We start from the raw sequence: 18,110 nt of genomic DNA, 5'->3' as shown, positions 1-18,110 counted from the left end.
AATCTCACTGGTAAAGGCAAACATTCAGTGGAGGCAATAGATCAACCATTTAGCTGGTAGGGACGTTAAAAGACAAAAGTAGTAAAAATCATCTGTACCCACAATAAGTAGTTAAGGGATACACAAAACAAAAAGATGTAAAATGTGATATGATCAACATTAAAGGGGGAAGTAAAAAGAACCACAAAAACAACCAGAATATAATTGACAAAATGGCAGTAAGTACATACATGTCAGTAATTACTTTAAATGTAAGTGGACTAAATACTTCAATTGAAAGACATAGGATATCTGAATGGATTAAAAAAAAAACAGGACCTATGTATATATATGCTGCCTATAAGAAACTTACTTCAAATCAAAGATACACACAGACTGAAAGTAAGAGGATAGAAAAAGGTATTACACACAAAGAGAAACAAAAGAAAGCTGGGGTAGCAATACTTGTATCAGACTTTAGAACAGAGACTATAACAAAGAAGGACATTAGATAATGATAGAGAGATCAATCCAACAAGTTGATGTAACAATTGTAAATATATATGCATCCAATATAGTAGCATCTAAATACAAAAAGCAAATTTTAACAAACATAAAGAGAGAAATTGACAGTAATACAATAATAGTAGGGGATTTAATACCCCACTTACATCAATGGACAGATCATCCAGGCAGAAAATCAGTAAGAAAACACTAGGCTTAAATGACAATCAGACCAGATGGAATTAGTAGATATATGTAGAATATTTCATCCCAAAACAGCAGAATACACACTTTTTCAAGTGCACATGGAACATTCTCTAGAGTAGATCTAGGCCACAAACAATTCTCAATAAATTTAAGAAGATTGAAATTATATCAGGCATCCTTTCTGACCACAGTGGTATGAAACTAGAAATCAACTACAAGAAAAAAAATACCAAAAAAACCCAAACATATGAAGTCTAAACAACACGGTACTAGATTGATTCAGTAAGCCTAATAGAAAAGATACGGGGGAGAAAAGTACATCCAGACATAGAAAAGATAGGTATTAAGTAGATTTGTTGCCACAGACTGCCAAGGTAGAGACAATTTACGTTAGCTTGTTCCTGCGGGACTGGTCCACGTCCACATCAGTAGATGAACTTTGTTTTGCATGGATGTTGTTAGAGCGAGACTCTATTCTCATTTGTTGGTACCACAAACCTAGAGGCCCCTAACTTACTACTGATGGTACTTTTTAGCTGAGCTAGTAATTTAACTGTCTCTGTATTTCTTTTTCAGGGTTTGAGTAAAAAAGTTGGCGTGTCATCTTCCATCCTCCAAGGTCTCTGGATCTCCTATAGCACAGAAGGTCTTTCCATGGCATTGGCATCTTTACGAAACCTCTACACTCCAAATATAAAAGTAAATACATATAAATTATAGACTGATTAAAGAATTAACCATGAGAAAATAAAATTAGGAAGACATTTTAAGTAGCTATTTAGTTGATCTTTGACTTGTCTTATACTATCTCCTATTTATTAGCCTTTTATTGATAATTTAATATATTTTCAATTGTTATATTTTATTCTGTGAATTGAAGACCAAACGTGTCGACCTTCTACCTTCTCTAAGCCGACTCTGATTCATAGAATCAGTCCTGCTGCTTCGAAGGAGTGTATCAATCAGGTCGCCTTTGTTTCGATGGGAGCTTTTCTGACCGACACTAAAGTGTGGGTGGTGTTTGCTCTAATTACTGAACAGTTTACATAAAGGGGACATTTCACATCCCTTTTCAAAGGCAAGGTATTGAAACAGGAGCAAATAAAGTTTATAAAATAAAGCAGTTACTAAATGCTACTGGGCACTATTGTGGAGTCCCAGATGACTTAATAAAAGATGGCTAACAGAATGTGACTGATAATTTGTGTGAATGTTATTTTTGTTTATTTGCTTATTTCTAGGTCAGCCGACTGCTGATTTTGGGAGGTGCCAACATTAATTACCGGACAGAGGTTTTAAATAATGCTCCAATTCTTTGTGTCCAGTCTCATCTTGGTTACACAGAAATGGTGGCCCTGCTGCTAGAGTTTGGGGCCAACGTGGATGCCTCCTCTGAAAGCGGCCTGACTCCTCTGGGCTATGCCGCAGCAGCAGGCTTCCTGAGCATCGTTGTGCTGCTGTGCAAGAAACGGGCCAAGGTAACGGCCCTCCGGCTCTGCTGCTTTTTTTTTTTTCCTTCCCTTTTTCTTTCTTCCTGCTGTAGTCCTGATCCCCTGTGTTACCTCAGGAGTCTAGGTAGAGTACATCAGACCCTATTAGGGAGCAGATTAAAGGGAGAAGTAGCTCTGATTACATCCTACTGTTTGCCCACTCGCATGGCCAGTTCCACACTGCATCTGGACACAGTTCTGAAACTTTTGAGAGACACTTAGGAAATTGGTATTTATTAGCAGCCATAAAAAGTCCTCACGTAATAACCAAGAAATTCTCTATTGAGCTCAGAGTGAGGAAAGAGAAGTGGGGGAGCGAATGGCGCCTGCAGACTCTAAGCCTTTCCTGTTAGCCATGGACATAAGAACGGAGAGAGGTTCCCTCTTCAGTCCTTGAAGACCATCCCTGTAGCGGCATGGGGAGAAGGTGATTCTCTCTATACTCATACTGACCAGAGGTGCTCAGATCATTTCTGTTAGTGTATTTTAATTCTCTCAAAACATTCCTTAAAAAATATTTTTGCTTTATCATATCTCAAGAGCCACTGGTATGAAATAACTCAATTTCAAAATATTGGTGAAAAGAAAAATACAGGTCTCAAAAATGTAGACCTCTGGGGAAAATTGTAGCCCAGTAGCGTTTTGTTTACATCCTGAAAACACACTGAGCATTTTGGTGGTTTTGCAGTGAAATAAAAGTAGTATGTATGACCTTGTTCTGAGGCGTCCAGTGTTCATACTTGGGAAGAACTCAGACTCCTAAGACTCCACTGGGAACTGGGACCTGGGATTCTCAGTGAAATCCTACAGCCTTAGATTTTAACTGTGACACAGGGATGATCCACCTATAATGTTCTAGTAATTTGAATGAACACCCTAGAAACAGTGGTAACTGGGCCTTGTTATTATCACTGTAAATTCATATTCTAATCTCAGCTGGGTCTTTCCTATTGCTCAGCTATCATTTTTTTCATCTCTTGTTTTCCCCAGAGCGGATATGTAAATCATTCATGATCTTCTCAAGACCCTATCAAACTCTTGCCCTCCTACAATTACCAAGATTGAGTTTATCTCAGTGTGCCTCTGTCTCAAAACTATTAATCCTTGCCTGCACTCACCTTTACTTCCGCCACAGAGAAGGAATTTTTTACTTTCTTTTCCAAAGCAGTTGCCTCCGCCTATATTTTTTATCAGAGTACGTTGTTCATTCTCTCACATCATTTCATTCTTTTTCTAAATTCATACTACCTTTCTTCTCAGTTCCCACAAACCTATGAATGTCTTCCCTAACCCCAAAGAGAAACTTCCCTCTCTTCTCCTAAGCAGAAGCCACCGTTCGTCTCTTCCCTTCCATGTCCACCAAGCCTGTCCTAAGAGCCATCTCTACTTGCTACCACTGCTTCCTCACTACTCCTTAAGCACTTGTAGTCTGGCTTCCATGAGAGAAAGAGGGGGCAAGTCATTAAAACCATCAGCTTTGGAATTAAGCACAGCGTGGTCAAAACCTGCATTCACACTTGCTTTCTGTGAGGGCATGGACAAGCCATTTGACCTCTCTCAGTCTCACTTTTTTCTTCTAGAAAAAGGATTGAGAGGGGCATTGTGATAACTGAAAATGATAGAACCTTTTTAAAAAGAGATGAAGTCTCTTTTAATCTCATGCAATGCCTAATAAATAATATCCTTTAAAAAAAAGGAAAAAGGAAAAACGACATCCCAGCCTCTTGGTGTTCACCTGAAGCTACTCCCTCAAGTCACTAACAACTGCCAGTCACCAAATAAAGTCACTTTTTCTCATTTCTCACCCCTCTAAGCCACTTAAGAACTTAGCCAGTTATTTTGTTGAATAACTGAATTGAATGTTCCTGTTCCTGAGTCTGGCTGGGAATGCTCTGAAATGTTATTGCACTTTTACTTTCCTTATGACTTTTTTTTTTTTAGGATTTTTTGTTTGTGTTTTTTAATTGTTGTTTTGTTTTGTTTTTTGCAAGGAGGAGGTAATTAAGTTTGTTTGTTTGTTTGTTTGTTTTTAGAAGAGGTACTTACTGGGGATTGAACCCAGGACCTCGTGCATGTTAAGCATGCGCTCTACCACTTGAGCTGTATACCCTCTTCCACCTTATGACATTTATTATATTACACCTTTGTTGGACAGGTTTTTGTCTTATTGGTCTCATCTCCCCTATCTTGTTCAAAACTTTGAGAAGGGAATCTATACTTTTCTGTCTTACCACCTTTGTATCCTATGTGGTACCTTTAGTAGGCATTCAGTGACCATTTATTATGTGGATGACTAGGTGAAACTAAAGCTGGAGAGAACCAGATACATACAGAACTTAGGTTATACGTGCTCTACCTACCACTGGAAGATAACCTGCCCACCTGCCAGAAAAGGCTGTTCATCTATTAAGATTTGTGTCTGGGTACCTTCTACTAGATTGATCTGAATCAGGCTCTTCTTTCAGACTAAACTTGTAACCAACACTGCAACTGTAAAAACTACTGTTGGAACTTAGTCTAGCATTAAGTTCCAAGTACCTCTAGCCATTTTGGCCAGATCTTTGAGATTCTGTCTTCCCGTTGGAGGAGAGAAGTGGCTGTTGCCAAAGCTTAGTGGTCGAATGTGTGATTCATGATATGAGATATTTTGCTTCTTTAGGAGACCGAAAAATTTGAACTTCAGAATGTTTTTCTTCTCCTTCATGATTTCAAAGACAGTGTTTTTGTGCCAACAGAGCTTACAGAGTCTTTCAAATTTGGGTCTAATTGAGGACAAAGGAGAATGTTCCTCAGGAAAAAAATTGGAGCTGGGAGTTTTGCTTTTTTGTTTCTCTTGATGTGAAAACAAAAGCCTGACATTATGCAAACAGATTCTCCCCAGAAGGGCATCTACCAGAGTTGTAGCTCGTTGAAGATCTAGCCTGAGTAGGAAAGTATCCTCTAAGTTTTCTTAGAGGAAAAGGAATCGGAATAAGAAAGGAATGGAAGTAGGAATAGGAAAGGATGACTGTTAGTCGTCCAGACATGTGCAGTGGCTGGTGTGACCAGACGGGGAGTGCAGCCGCAGAGCTTTTTCACACGGATCTCTCTGTCGCCTCCCCTAGGTAGATCACTTGGATAAGAATGGGCAGTGTGCTTTAGTGCATGCTGCACTCCGAGGTCACCTGGAAGTTGTCAAGTTTTTAATTCAGTGTGATTGGACAATGGCGGGCCAGCAGCAAGGAGTGTTTAAGAAGAGCCACGCCATCCAGCAGGCCCTCATCGCTGCAGCCAGCATGGGTTACACCGAGGTAAGAAAGCAGGTGATGAGGTCTGGGGGCGGGGAGGTTCAAGCTATGTATTGAGGGACCTAGGAAACCTGAAAAAAGGGGTTGCATTATTACAAAATTGCCAGCCTAATTAATGTGAATTAGCTTTTTGGTCACTGCTCTGAGGAATAAGGAGGTGCCAAGGTATCCAGAATTATGGAATTATAGAGCATAAGAGTTGGAAAGGACCTTGGAAATTGTCTACACTGATTCCTCCCCATCTTTCCAGCCCTGTTTAACAGACTGTGACACTAGGTTCAGAGGGATGATTTATTGACTTGTGTTCACATAGGTGGGCGGTGTGGAATGGGAAGGGCACAACATTTGGAATCTCAGAAGGACCAGGTTTGAGTCCCAGCTTTCCTACTCATTAGCTCTAGACCGTGGGCAATTTGCTTAATCTCTTAGAATCTTAGTCTCCCACCAGCAAAGTGAGACTAAAAAATTCTTTTTTACAAGGCTGATATGAAAGGTGCTTTGTAAACTATTAAACTCTATATAAGTGGTATTTTTGCTAATTTATTTGTTAATGAAAGTAATTAATATAATGACAAAATATGTGGAATTGGTAGTGTGCTAGAAAATGTTTAATAACCAGCTCTGGGGAGGGGAGAGTGGAGGAATGGAGCAAGAGAGTGTGTGTGTGTATATATACGTACTTAGATTTGTTATAAATTTTATAGGTATAAAAACATAGCACATGGTTTACAAATAATAATGAAATATGCAGTGCTCTTAATTGAATGCTTTTGTTGATTTTTGCTAAATTTATATCTGTACCCAACCTGTGGTTACAACTCAGCCATAATTTGATAAATGAAGTTGTGCCCCAATTTGCTAATAACTCTTTTCCCAATAATTTCGTTGTCATTAAATCTGATATGCAATCTACTGATAAACTATTTCTCACCCTCGTACAGTTTATGTTCATTAAACTGGAACCTCTTAGCTTTACCACTAAATCAAATTCTGATTTGTAAAGTTTGCCAGTTTCCAGGGTATAAATACTCCCACCATGACTGATTTCAAGCTACCAGTGTGACATCACCGAACACACAGTTTCAGAGAGATGCACAAGAGCACGTAATTATTTAAAATTTCCACCATACAGACACAATAAATATAAATAACCTTAAGAGTGTAGATAATAGTAAAATGTGGTTAAATAATGAAGGAGTTATGAGATTTGATATTTTAACTTTTTTAGTATGATTTATTTAATTGTTAATTTTTAATAAATATCTTTGTTTAACAACTGGCTTGCAAACTTCTGAAAATTTAATGATCAGCTTTCATGGGCCAGTATATGTTCGCTCACCACTGCATGGGATGCTTCAGTGACACAGCTACCCTGCCAACTGACCTGATACATAACCAAAGGAATATTAAGTAAAACTGGAATTTTTATTATCTGTGGGAGGTTTTGCAGCTCTTTTTACAGTCAAATTCCTGGAAACAGAGCTGTCACTTTCCTTTTTTGTTAGCAGCCATTCTCCCTGTAATATCCTCAAAAGCAGTCCTTATAATTCGGAGAGGAAACAAGAAGATAACAGCTTTCCTGTGAAAAAGTACAGGCCCTCAGTTTTCTCCATATTTATTTTCTGTTTATTTCTTGGTATTTTTCCTGGGAAGATGAGGGATTCATTGCTTCTTTAACTTGACTGTGATAAGTATGTAATTTTTAAAAACCACATGCTGTGTAAGTCAATTGTGTTTAAGAGAAACTTGTAAACTGTACCTAGTAGAACAAATGCTCATCACAGAAGCTTTGGGTTTCTTTGCTAAGACAGTCAGTTCTGACTTCTTTTTGTGCAAGAGATTTCATGACCCTTGAATTATCCGAGTATCTTCCAAACCTCACAGGCTAATGTCAGTATTAGAGTTTTCCACCTGAAGTTTGAGCTGACACAACTTTTTGTTTCAGATTGTCTCCTACCTACTTGATCTTCCAGAAAAAGATGAAGAGGAAGTGGAGCGAGCACAGATCAACAGCTTTGACAGTCTCTGGGGAGAGACAGGTATCTCTCGTGGCCATCACTCTCTTGTCTCGTGAATGTGTTGTTTGTGTGGGGATATACTCTGCATCTCACACCCTGATTTTCCTTCTGGCAGACCTTTGGCAGTCTCTGTCTTACGGCTTTTGTGTTGGAGACCGATTCAGCCAAAGTAAAAAGTCAAGCAGTTTCCTTCTTTTAGTCCTCTTTCCCTTTGGATGCTCCATGCCATTAGCACCAGAGTATTTCAAACAAAAATTTCCCCCCATCTTGTTTCCAAATATTTTTAAAAGGCTGAGAGTTTCCTTCCAATGTGCCAAGCCAGAGCAGAAAATAGTTGTGGATTTTCTGTATTTTTTTTTTCAATGTGATTCTTGTAGCAGTTAGGAATAAATATTTCCCCTGTAGTTGTACACCAAGAGGTTAAATTTTTATCGACACCTCTGGCTTAATTAACCAAGTGTTACCATGGCAGGGCGGTATGTGACATGGTTAAGCTGGTATGTTCTGAGTACACTTGCTATGAGGATGCAAAATGAAGTAGCCCCTGTAGGGCAGAGCCCTGTGCAGTCCCTCTTGGTCTGTAGCAAAGCTATTTCCATGTTGCCTGGTACTTACTACACAAGCAGAAGCCTCTTCCTTGTGGCCTTTGCAGGAAATGATTGTTGTCTTTCCCCCAAATCTAAACTGGAACATCTGGAGAAACATTAATAACTTTTTATGTGTTTTTATGAAACCAGGGCAATGAAAACTGTAGAGTCACCACAGATATGTGTCATACTTGCCAGGAGAAGTAGACATGTTTCGAGATGGACAATTTAGGGAGAATATTTTACTGAATAAGAAGGGGATATGCTTTGGCTAGGGTCAGAATGTTATTAAAAATAAGAGAAGACACTTGAATCCATTTAAAGTTTATAATTACCTGTTGAATTGGGATGTTTCCACACATGGCAAAAACCTTACATAGGTTTTCATGGCTTCTTCAACATCATGTAGAATGGTCCAAAGCTTAGGAATTTGCTTCTCGAACAATCCCTCCCTCTGTAAGAGCCAAAGAGAGCAGATGCCAGGCAGCTGCAGCTTAAGAGCCTGTGACAGATTAAAGGAAAATGTGCAGCTGGAAACAGCTGCTGTCTCTGGGGCCCCACCCTGAGGGAAGCCAGAGGACAGACTGAGGGGAAGGGACTGGCCGGGACGTCAGCAGTCCTGGAGTGTGCCTGCTGAGACCTGGAGCTGCAGGAGGAACGTGTGGGTTTACCGTGCCCATCAGCTTGGCCTTCCCCAGCACAAGGTCACCACACCTCCCAGCATCTCCTATTGCTGCCGGGCACATGTGACCACTGGGGATGGCGAAAAGAGCCGCGACCCAGTGGTGATAATGGATAAAATTACAAGACAAACAATCATAATGATGACTGTCAAACACATGCTAGTGCTGTACTTGAGAGAATTCCTCACAAATGTTCAAGAAGAGTGTGAACTAAGTGGAAGACTTACTTTTCTTGCTATAAAGGTCTTGTTAGAATAAAACTTTACGATCTCAGGACTTTAGAAATATTTCCTGCTTTAAAGTGTGCAATAAAGTTTGTTACATTAATTTTCTTACATATGTAACATTTCTCAAGATTGTAAAAAAAAATCAAAGTTTCATGTCAATTTGCTTGTAAGCAGAATTGTGTTGTATTTAATTTGACATTTAAATGAAATAATTTCAGCATTATAAACATGTTATTTAAATATAAGTTAGAATGAAATACATTTGCAGTATAATTTATAGACCTATGAAAAGTTATTTGACTTCAGAAAAATTTCTGGGAAATAATGTCTTTGCTATGTAAAAAAAAGTCCCTACAACTCACCACTTGTATAAAATAGTCTCTGAGTTGCTTTTCTATCTATAGTGATCAATTTACTAAGTATACGTGTTTCTTTCAAACTTATAGCACATAATCATTTAAAATTTATAATGACCTATTGAATTGTGTTATTTCTTCCAATAGCGGAATCTTACATGTTTCCCTCATATAGGGAATGAAGGTCTATTACCTACAGTCAGCTGGTTGGGGTCTCACTTCTGCAACCCTGCCCTAAATAACATAATTTTTACCACAGGAAAATACAGTGGTCATGACATTTCCAACAATCTGTATCATTTACTATATTGAATCCAAGACACTACTAACTATGAGAAACTACATAACCATTATTCTATGTCATTACCAAAAAAAAAAAAAAACTACCTATTCAACTAAAAGTTCTTTATTTTCATGTCAATTGTAAGATGCATTTTGATTTCAGAGTTGTTAAAATGTGGAGGGAAAAAAAGTTCATCTTAGAATCAGTGAAACATTATCTTAGCATATAGTGAAATATTAATTGCAATGTATTTTTTATATACCAGATTTTCTAAAAGCAAATCACTAGAGTATCCTGGTTGTCTTTGTCCTCCTTTTATGGCCCCTTTATCCTTTCAGAGAGGGACTTCCTACATCTGGCTTTCACCATCTGGCTGACCCCCTCCCATCCCACAGGGTTTTCACAGACTTCTTACAGAACAACACAGAAAGAAAGCAATTAAGGTGACAAGACTGTTCACCGGTCCCTCCTCTCCTTTGTCTTACGGCTGCAGACCAGAACCAGCATTAAACAACTCTAGCAGCTCTGGAGGGCCTGGGCTATCCCATGGCCCAAAAGAAGTGAGAGTTCATAAAATAAACAAGATACCCCTAATTCACTCCTTCGTCATCTTTTGCCTAAGTTATTGCAGCTGCCTCCTAGCTGATCTTCACTTCTCTGGCCTCACTCTTTTGTGATTTATCTCCCAGATCTCAGCCAGAGTGATCTCTCTAAGCCACATCTGTTCATGTCACTTTCCTGCTACCACCCTTCAGTGACCACCTGTAGCATTAAGTGACTTATTTAATGTAGCATAAAAGGGCCAGTAATGATCTGTAGCATCCTCTATTGCCTATCTTCTCAAAATAGATAAACATTCTATTTCGTACCTCGGTGCCTTTATACGTGCTCTCCCTGTGCCTCAAATGCTGCCCCCTTGTCCTTGCCTGTAAGTCTCCTGTTTCTCTTTCAGTGTCTGGTTCAGATTGTCATCTCTTCCTGGAGACCTTCTCAGACACTTCTACCTCCAAGCCACCTCCAGACAACCCCTGTGGACTTATCTCTGTTGTGCTGGTCACACTATATAGTAATGGATTTGTTTATTTGTCTGTTATCCTTACTCAACCCCGAGTTCCTTAAGAGCAGAGACAGTGTCTGACAAAGAGGCCCATAAACGTTTAACTAATTAATATTGTTTTGGATAGCAGTGACCAGTTTATGTCTCCCCCACCATCTCCATCCCATTGGTCTTACATGATCTATCTGTGCTGTACTCTTTCAAGGTTGAAAATAGCTCAACAAAAGAACCATTTGCTTTCTGTGCATTCTGTTTAGTCTCATCATCCCATCCAAGCAGGCTTTGGCTGTTTCCTCAACTCTGAGCTACATCCTGTCTGTCTCTTCAAACTCTTTGCATTTCCCTTTGAAAAAGGACCATTCCTGTCGGATAATCTCATCAGATGCCAATGAGCTAGGGAACAAAATCTGTTACCAGTCTCTTAGGAAGAGATTTGGGTCCAGACTGCTACATTCACTCTAAGAATCAGCTTGTTGTTTTACAGAACTGGCTTTGCCTTAATCTTCTCTCTTTCAAAAAGTTTAACAGTTTTTGATAAGACCTATATAAAATCCAGCCAAAGCAACTCCTTGCTCTTGGATTTTGAGAAGTACAGTTCCAATTTTACATAGTTGTGTTGTTCTGAGATGAAATTGGCCAGCTGTGTTAATGACCATATCCAGCTATCAGCTGGAGATTCCTGCCAAATTACATCATAACCTAAGCAACAGAGATGATACAACAAAGAAAAAGGCCGAATGGAACATTCCCTCTCATGTAAATGTGTTGTCCAGCGGCTTGAAATGGGCCAGCCAGAGCACCACAACTCCAGGTTGGAGTGGACAGCGTAAGTTTAGCTTTCAGGGTGGGCACTGGTTGTGAATTCTCAAATGTGTTCTGTGACCTAGATCATTGATGAGAGGCTTGATTATGAAGTACTGTCTGTATTTTCTCCAGACTGGAAATTCTTTTGTGAAAAAGAATGTATTTGCACCTCCACACCCTGCCAGACACAAGACATTGAAAGGGAGGTTTGCCACAGCCCTGTCACCTAGAAGCTGCTTTAAATGGAGTCAGAACATGAGAGTTAGAAATTTTCCAAATCATTTGTTTTATGTACTAACAAGATGATTCTTATGGTTCTTAACGAGTGTCTAACCCAGTCAAGTTCTTCCCCACCCCCACAGCTTTACTGAGATGTAATTGACATACAACATTGTGTAAATTTAATGTATGCAATGTGATGATCGCCAGTCAAGTTCTTAAGCTACTCTTATGTTCTGACTCAAGAACTAAAGTTTTGTGGGGTTTTTTTCCTGAGCTATTAGAAATATGAACTTGGAAAAGAGGGAAGGTCATTTTGATTTAAAGAAGAAGAGACAAAACTTCTTTGTCATGTAAATAATCAAACCCATCAGTAGCTGTAACTCATCCATTCAGGGGTTGGAAGTGACCCTCACCTCAGATAGGATGAAGCCTCTGCCCTTCTATGAGGAACAAGACAGAAATGCCTATGTTAAGAGTCCCAGAGGTGGAGGGTGTAGCTCAGTGATAGAGTGCATGCCTAACATGCACGAGGTCCTGGGTTCAATCCCCAGTTACTCCATTAAAAGAAGAAGGGAGGAAGGGAGGGAGGGAGAAAGGAAGGAAGGAAGGAAGAGAAGAAGAAAGAAGGAAAAAGAAAAGAAATCCTGATTACCCCTCCCCCCAAAAAAAATTCCAAAATAAAACTGAAAATACACATAAGACAAGGCATAAATACATCTGGTTAAAGAATGAATATAGCTTCTAAAACTGTCACATTTTCCTTTATAAGCCCTTTTTATCCTTGAGGAAGGAAAAGACTACTTTGAAGGTTTATCTTAGTGGAAATTATAGGTAGTTTTGGTTTTGCATATGAGTCAGTTGTAGATAAATTTGTCCAGGCCCAAAGACAAAGTGCCATAATTGGCACTTAAATGAAAAAAAATCACAAGTGACCATTTGATTTAAATTTCAGTTGCTTCCTTGATTACATACCAACATTTGCAAACTGAAATATTATCTGCGCCTCCCAAATATTATCGTCTTCTGATTTGTCATTGGAGTAGGTGGCCATAATAAAGGCCCGAGTACCACATCAATTTTTCAAGTCTATGTGGGGAAAAAGCTCTCTGTCCTCTTTCTTAAAAGTGTAACTCCTGCCATCTGGTGATGATGTTCATCATCTTCCACACCCTCAGCCGTTTAAAACACTAAGCCTACGCGTTTGAGATCCATGTTAAATGAGACAAATATGTATTTGTTCAAATATGAACTTAGTACAAATTATATCGACAAACTCCTCTTACTGCTATTGAAATAATACTCGGAGGATGAAATAAGCACTCCACTGTATCAGAGACCTTAAACAATGGACAATAGCACACAAAGAAGAATGTTTAAGTTTCTTCCTGCTGTGTCTGTCCCTTAGACTCACTGTAGCTGATATTTTTATCTGTAAATCCACTCTTCTGTATTCAGAAGAAGGGAGACTTTGTCACACTTCTTTCATCTTTAAGACTATTACCGTGAATAATTCTCTCATATAAAAATGGTGTCACGTGTAGTAGAAACTTCTGTCTCAGCTGATGAAGAAAAAGAATGAAAACTGGCCTAAGGCTCTTAGACTGCAATTTCTGACTTTGGTTCTCTGAGTTTAAGGTTCCAGGAGTAGAGGTTGGCCAGAGTTGGTTTCTCGTAACTCTCAGAAAGGCCTGACTCTGCAAAGGCCCTTCTCTCTGCTTTCTCACTCATGCATAGCCCAGGAAAAGGTTTGTAGCTAGGAAGAGTTATCAGAAAAGAAGTCAAAAGCAAAGAAGACAGTCTGGGTAGGAAAAATGAAACCAAGTAAGTTTGATCGAAGGTGGTTTTTCAATAAATTTGCTATTATAATTGTCTCTATGTGTTGTAAGCCCATTTACTTGTAGTTTTATTCATTATTTTTCTTTGAAAATTTCCTACATGGCAAAAGTAGCCAAAGTCACTCTCAGAGGTAGAGTAGCAGTTACATTAATCAAACACAGATCTGCTGCCATGTTTAACACAGAGGGCTAGAGAGAGCAAGGCCACCTGTCCTCAGTCTGTGCTCTCTGCCCCTAGCCCTGACAGCTGCAGCCGGAAGGGGCAAACTGGAGGTGTGTCGTCTGCTCTTGGAACAAGGGGCAGCAGTGGCCCAACCAAATCGCCGAGGGGCAGTGCCCCTGTTCAGCACTGTTCGCCAGGGCCACTGGCAGGTAAGCAGGGTAGCTACTTCCAGTCCCCCAGGCAGGGGTGAGTTTTAAGAACTTCTGAAGCAGAGAACAAAAAAAAAAAAATCACAAAATTTGGGTTACCCAGCATTCACTGGCTTTGAGGACTTGGGCCTCCATTATTAATATTCTGGTTAATTGAGAATATGTCTAGTAGCTAACATTCAAAATCATCATGAAGATCTGTATTGTGCAGAAGGACTAGCCACTGGGTCATGGAGTGACCTCCTTCTCATATTTCACAGCACCCACAGGTTCTCTGGAAGGTTCAAACCTCAGCTGATCCTTGCTAGCCACGTATGTGCAGGTGTCTGAGACTTGCAAAAAGAAAATGTGGTGTATGTAAATTCTAGTTATGCGATTTCCAGATGTTTGGATCTGGATAAATGCTCATTTATATACTTAGGATGGAAAAGAAAGCATATTGGTTATAATCTTTGAAAATATTTGAGTGGAAAAAAAGTTCTAAGAGCCCAACAGTGCCAGACTTATCAGAGGCACTTTACCATATTCTGTTCAGTCATAAATATTCACTGCAGGCAGGCTGCAACCCCTAGAGGTCAATAAAATGGCACTGACATAGGCAGTAACTGGTGTTGGCACTTCCATTATGGGGTTTTTAGTCTACATCTTGGCCTTTGTTATCTTAGATTCTTTTTTACTTAGTGGCTGAGTCAGACATCTAGAGTTGAGTTCTTCTCACTTGGCTGTGCCTAAGAGAGTCAGAGATCAAATCTTATACTAGATTGTGCAGGAACCAGAGGGGGTTCCTGCAGTGGGAAGTTACATTAGAGGTGACTTGCCTGTTCGGGGATGGTGTGCGTGTGTCTGCTCGGCAGCTCTTCCTGGCTGATTGGACCCTGTTTCTCGGCACTTGCAGATTGTTGATCTTTTACTCACCCATGGAGCTGATGTCAACATGGCAGACAAGCAGGGCCGTACTCCCCTGATGATGGCAGCTTCCGAAGGCCATCTAGGAACTGTGGACTTTCTCCTTGCACAAGGTCAGTTCTAGGATGCCAGAGCTGGGCAGTCAGTACCCAGAATAACCCAAGGAACTCATGATTTCCACTGACGGGTCCCAGGACTGTTGAGAATGGATATCATTAATCCAGTTGGTTAGAAAAACAAAATCCATCTCCTCTCTCCTCATATACAGTAGGACCCTTCTAATTTTGACATTCTCTATTTCTTTATGGCTTGAGGGATTTTTGGTATCCCAATCAAATTTATACATTCTAAGCTCTTTAATTCAATCAGTGATTTCCAAAGTGTGAATTTTTAATGTACACCCAATAAATGTTCATCTTCCAGGGATTATATTTTGGCTTTAACTATCAATTCTTTCCTAAGCCTTCACAACTAATATTTTTCTTGTATCCAAAGGAGGCAAACAGAGGTTGAAACAATTGTTGACAGTGGGGACCCTATTTGAGGAATGCGGATATTATTATCCTCCTATTGTAATAAATTCCTTTTTTACCAACATTCACCTATTCCTGGTGAATGGGAAAAAATTAAAGGAAATTGTGGTCAACTATCAAAAGCATTTCAGGCTCCTTCAAAATGCTGTGACCTCAGTCACCTATGCGAAGCAGTGGTGAGTGATGGTGGACCTCTGTTGTAGAAAAGCGCAAGTCACTGGTGACTCTACAGTGCCACCTACTGGAGCTTGAGCATTTATATGAAGCAGGAGGTAGTGTGACTGACCAGCCTTGACTACATTCCAGTTAGCCTCCCCTGTTAGTAAACTGGATCTAATCATCTATAATTAATCTCTGCAAGCACATACTCTTCAAGGAAACAAACCTCCTGAGAATCATACCCAGGCTGGAGCAGCTGAAGGGTAATTGAGTTAGGAAGAAAACAAGATTTCTTCTAAGATTTCAAACTACAACTCAGTCAAAGACTTATTGGATCTCTAGCACTCTCCTCCAAAGAAGATTTGTCTCCTCAGACTCACAAAACTAGGTCAGAGTCAGAGAACTGTTCTCCCAGCGTGCAAAGTGGTTCTTACTTCCCCAGTACAAGCCACCAAACAAAGCTGGTTTCATGCTATCTACCCTTACTTCTGCTAAGAAGGGGCAGGGGGAGCAAGGGGGATATACCTAGATTCTCAGGATAAGACATGGCTGGAGTAAATGTCCCAGAACCGCTCGACTCTACTGGAAAAGGCAGGATGACTTCAGTCACTGATAAGCTTTGGGTGACTGCACAGTGTCTGCCGCATGCCAGTAGAAGCCATCAGGCCCAGATTCCAGACATTTGTTCTTACACTGCAGACATTCTGCTCTTTGTACTGTTTCATTTTTTTTTTTTCACACTTAAATCAGAGACTTTGACTAAATCAACAAATTCTACAAATGTTTATTTAGCCTGCATTATTTGCAAAACACTATGGTAGGAACTATGAGTGATTCTTTTCTAATTAATACAGTATAATCTGTGTCTTTAAAAGGTCCATAATCTGACAAGGAAGGGCTAAAACAAAGCTAAATAACTGCCTTAAAGAGCAGAGGCTCCTAAGTGCTCTAATAGAGGAGTTTGAGTTTGAACAGGACAGACTTTGAAATTTGAATAAGAAAAATGTTCTGTATTCAGGGAGGGGAAATCATGTAAATGAAAGGTAAGAGAGGAGGAACGATACACAACAGGTTTGGGAAAATGTGCAAGTTGTCCAGGGATGAACGTGAGGACTACTGGGAAATAACATTGGAAACATATGTAAAAAGAAATTGAAAAGGGACAGACTAAAAGAGTATGGACTTATGGGAGGGCAAGAGGAAGCCTTTCAAGATTTTTAAAAAGGGAATTGATGTCAGAATTGTGCTTTAAAAAAAAAAATCACTCTGGCAGTAGTGGGACTAGTAGTTGTTGATGAAGGGATGGTAGTAGGCCAGGGGATTAATTAGGTAGCCGTTGTCATAGAAGAGATGAGAGTGATGGTTAATCCAGGTGCAGTAGCTGTTAAGATAGAACAGAAAGGCCAAGTGCAAAAAAGGTTTTGGATACAAAGATTGATTACATGTAGGAAATAAGGAAAGATGAGTTGAAGATACACCGAAGTTTTTAAATGGATGTTTGGGAGAACTGTGATTCCATTAACTACAAGGGGAATAAAAGAGAGAAGAGGAAGATTACAAATTGAATTTGCAAAGTAAGTTGAATATATGGGTGTATTCATACGAATTCATATAAATCTCCTTTTAATTTCTTAAATTTCAGCTTTCCTGATCTTTGGAAAATCAGTTTATCTGTAACATACATCCAGAACCTTCTTATCCTGATTTTTCCACCACTGGAGACTCTGTCCAGGGAATTTATGGATGTTGCATCTGCAAAAACTCCTTAGAGTCTGTCCAATATCCAAATCCATTCCATGTTAGAGAGTCAGTGTTTTCATTGCAAACTACACCATTGTGAAAAGATAACCCAGGACATAGAAGGCACTCATCGGGGTTAGAGGTGTGATTCCTTCCAGCCCTTCATCCTTTTATGGGAAGCCGCAAAGTCTGGTTACCTGACCTCTAGGGATACAGAGGTGATAGGCCAGATAACTGCAGAGTAGTCCCAGAGCCTGGCCGTGGCAGGGCCTAAGCTTGACCTGACATCTGAATCCTGTCCAGCTGGGGAGGCAGCCTGGAAAGTGTGCTGTGTGTGCAGTAAGTTGATCTCTAATTTCTCAGTAAGTATGACATGCCAGCTTTGGGAAAAGAATTGTCTCAGGTACTCCTCAAAACTAGCAAGGGAATGAGAGGCTGTTTGCCATCCAGAGCTTACAGTCTAGGCTGAGAACCAAAAGTATGTTGAATTCTAGACTAGTTGCAAAACTTTATGTCAAATGTGCTTGCTCTTTATAGATGAAAATAGAAATGCTGAAGGAAAGAATACGCAGAATATAAAAGGGGCTAAGAGTGAGGATGGGGTTATTGAAGGCTGACTAGTCTAATTCAACTCCTCATTCCCTTTGTGGCCGGGGCTCAGTCTCTTCCCATGAGACCGTTTCCCTCACATTCTAGGGAGGGAGAAAGTGGCCTGGTACTGTCATCAATGGTAAACATGTTCTGAGCTATTTTATGAGACCCTCTCAAGGAATTTATACTATTATGAATTGAAGACTTTTGCTGAGTTCAGAAAATACTTGTTGAGAATTTATTACATATAAGTGGGGGATACATTAAAAA

At 39.8% G+C, this 18,110-nt stretch overlaps 1 protein-coding gene across 11 annotated transcripts in view; it reads left to right on the top strand.

The window, feature by feature from the left end:
- TANC2 (tetratricopeptide repeat, ankyrin repeat and coiled-coil containing 2) overlaps positions 1-18,110 on the top strand; it is a 304,309-nt gene that overhangs the window by 270,016 nt on the left and 16,183 nt on the right. For all 11 annotated transcript variants that reach the window (XM_064495693.1, XM_064495689.1, XM_064495696.1 and 8 more), the window contains 6 exons: positions 1,267-1,389; positions 1,932-2,168; positions 5,285-5,470; positions 7,413-7,506; positions 13,778-13,911; positions 14,807-14,930. In XM_064495693.1, the coding sequence (XP_064351763.1) occupies positions 1,267-1,389; positions 1,932-2,168; positions 5,285-5,470; positions 7,413-7,506; positions 13,778-13,911; positions 14,807-14,930 (898 nt within the window). The remainder of the gene's footprint in view (positions 1-1,266; positions 1,390-1,931; positions 2,169-5,284; positions 5,471-7,412; positions 7,507-13,777; positions 13,912-14,806; positions 14,931-18,110) is intronic.

Source organism: Camelus dromedarius, chromosome 16, assembly GCF_036321535.1.
Source record: "Camelus dromedarius isolate mCamDro1 chromosome 16, mCamDro1.pat, whole genome shotgun sequence".
Lineage (NCBI taxonomy): Eukaryota > Metazoa > Chordata > Mammalia > Artiodactyla > Camelidae > Camelus > Camelus dromedarius.
The sequence above is the reverse complement of the archived record's forward strand: the minus strand, read 5'-3'. Positions and strand labels throughout refer to the sequence as shown.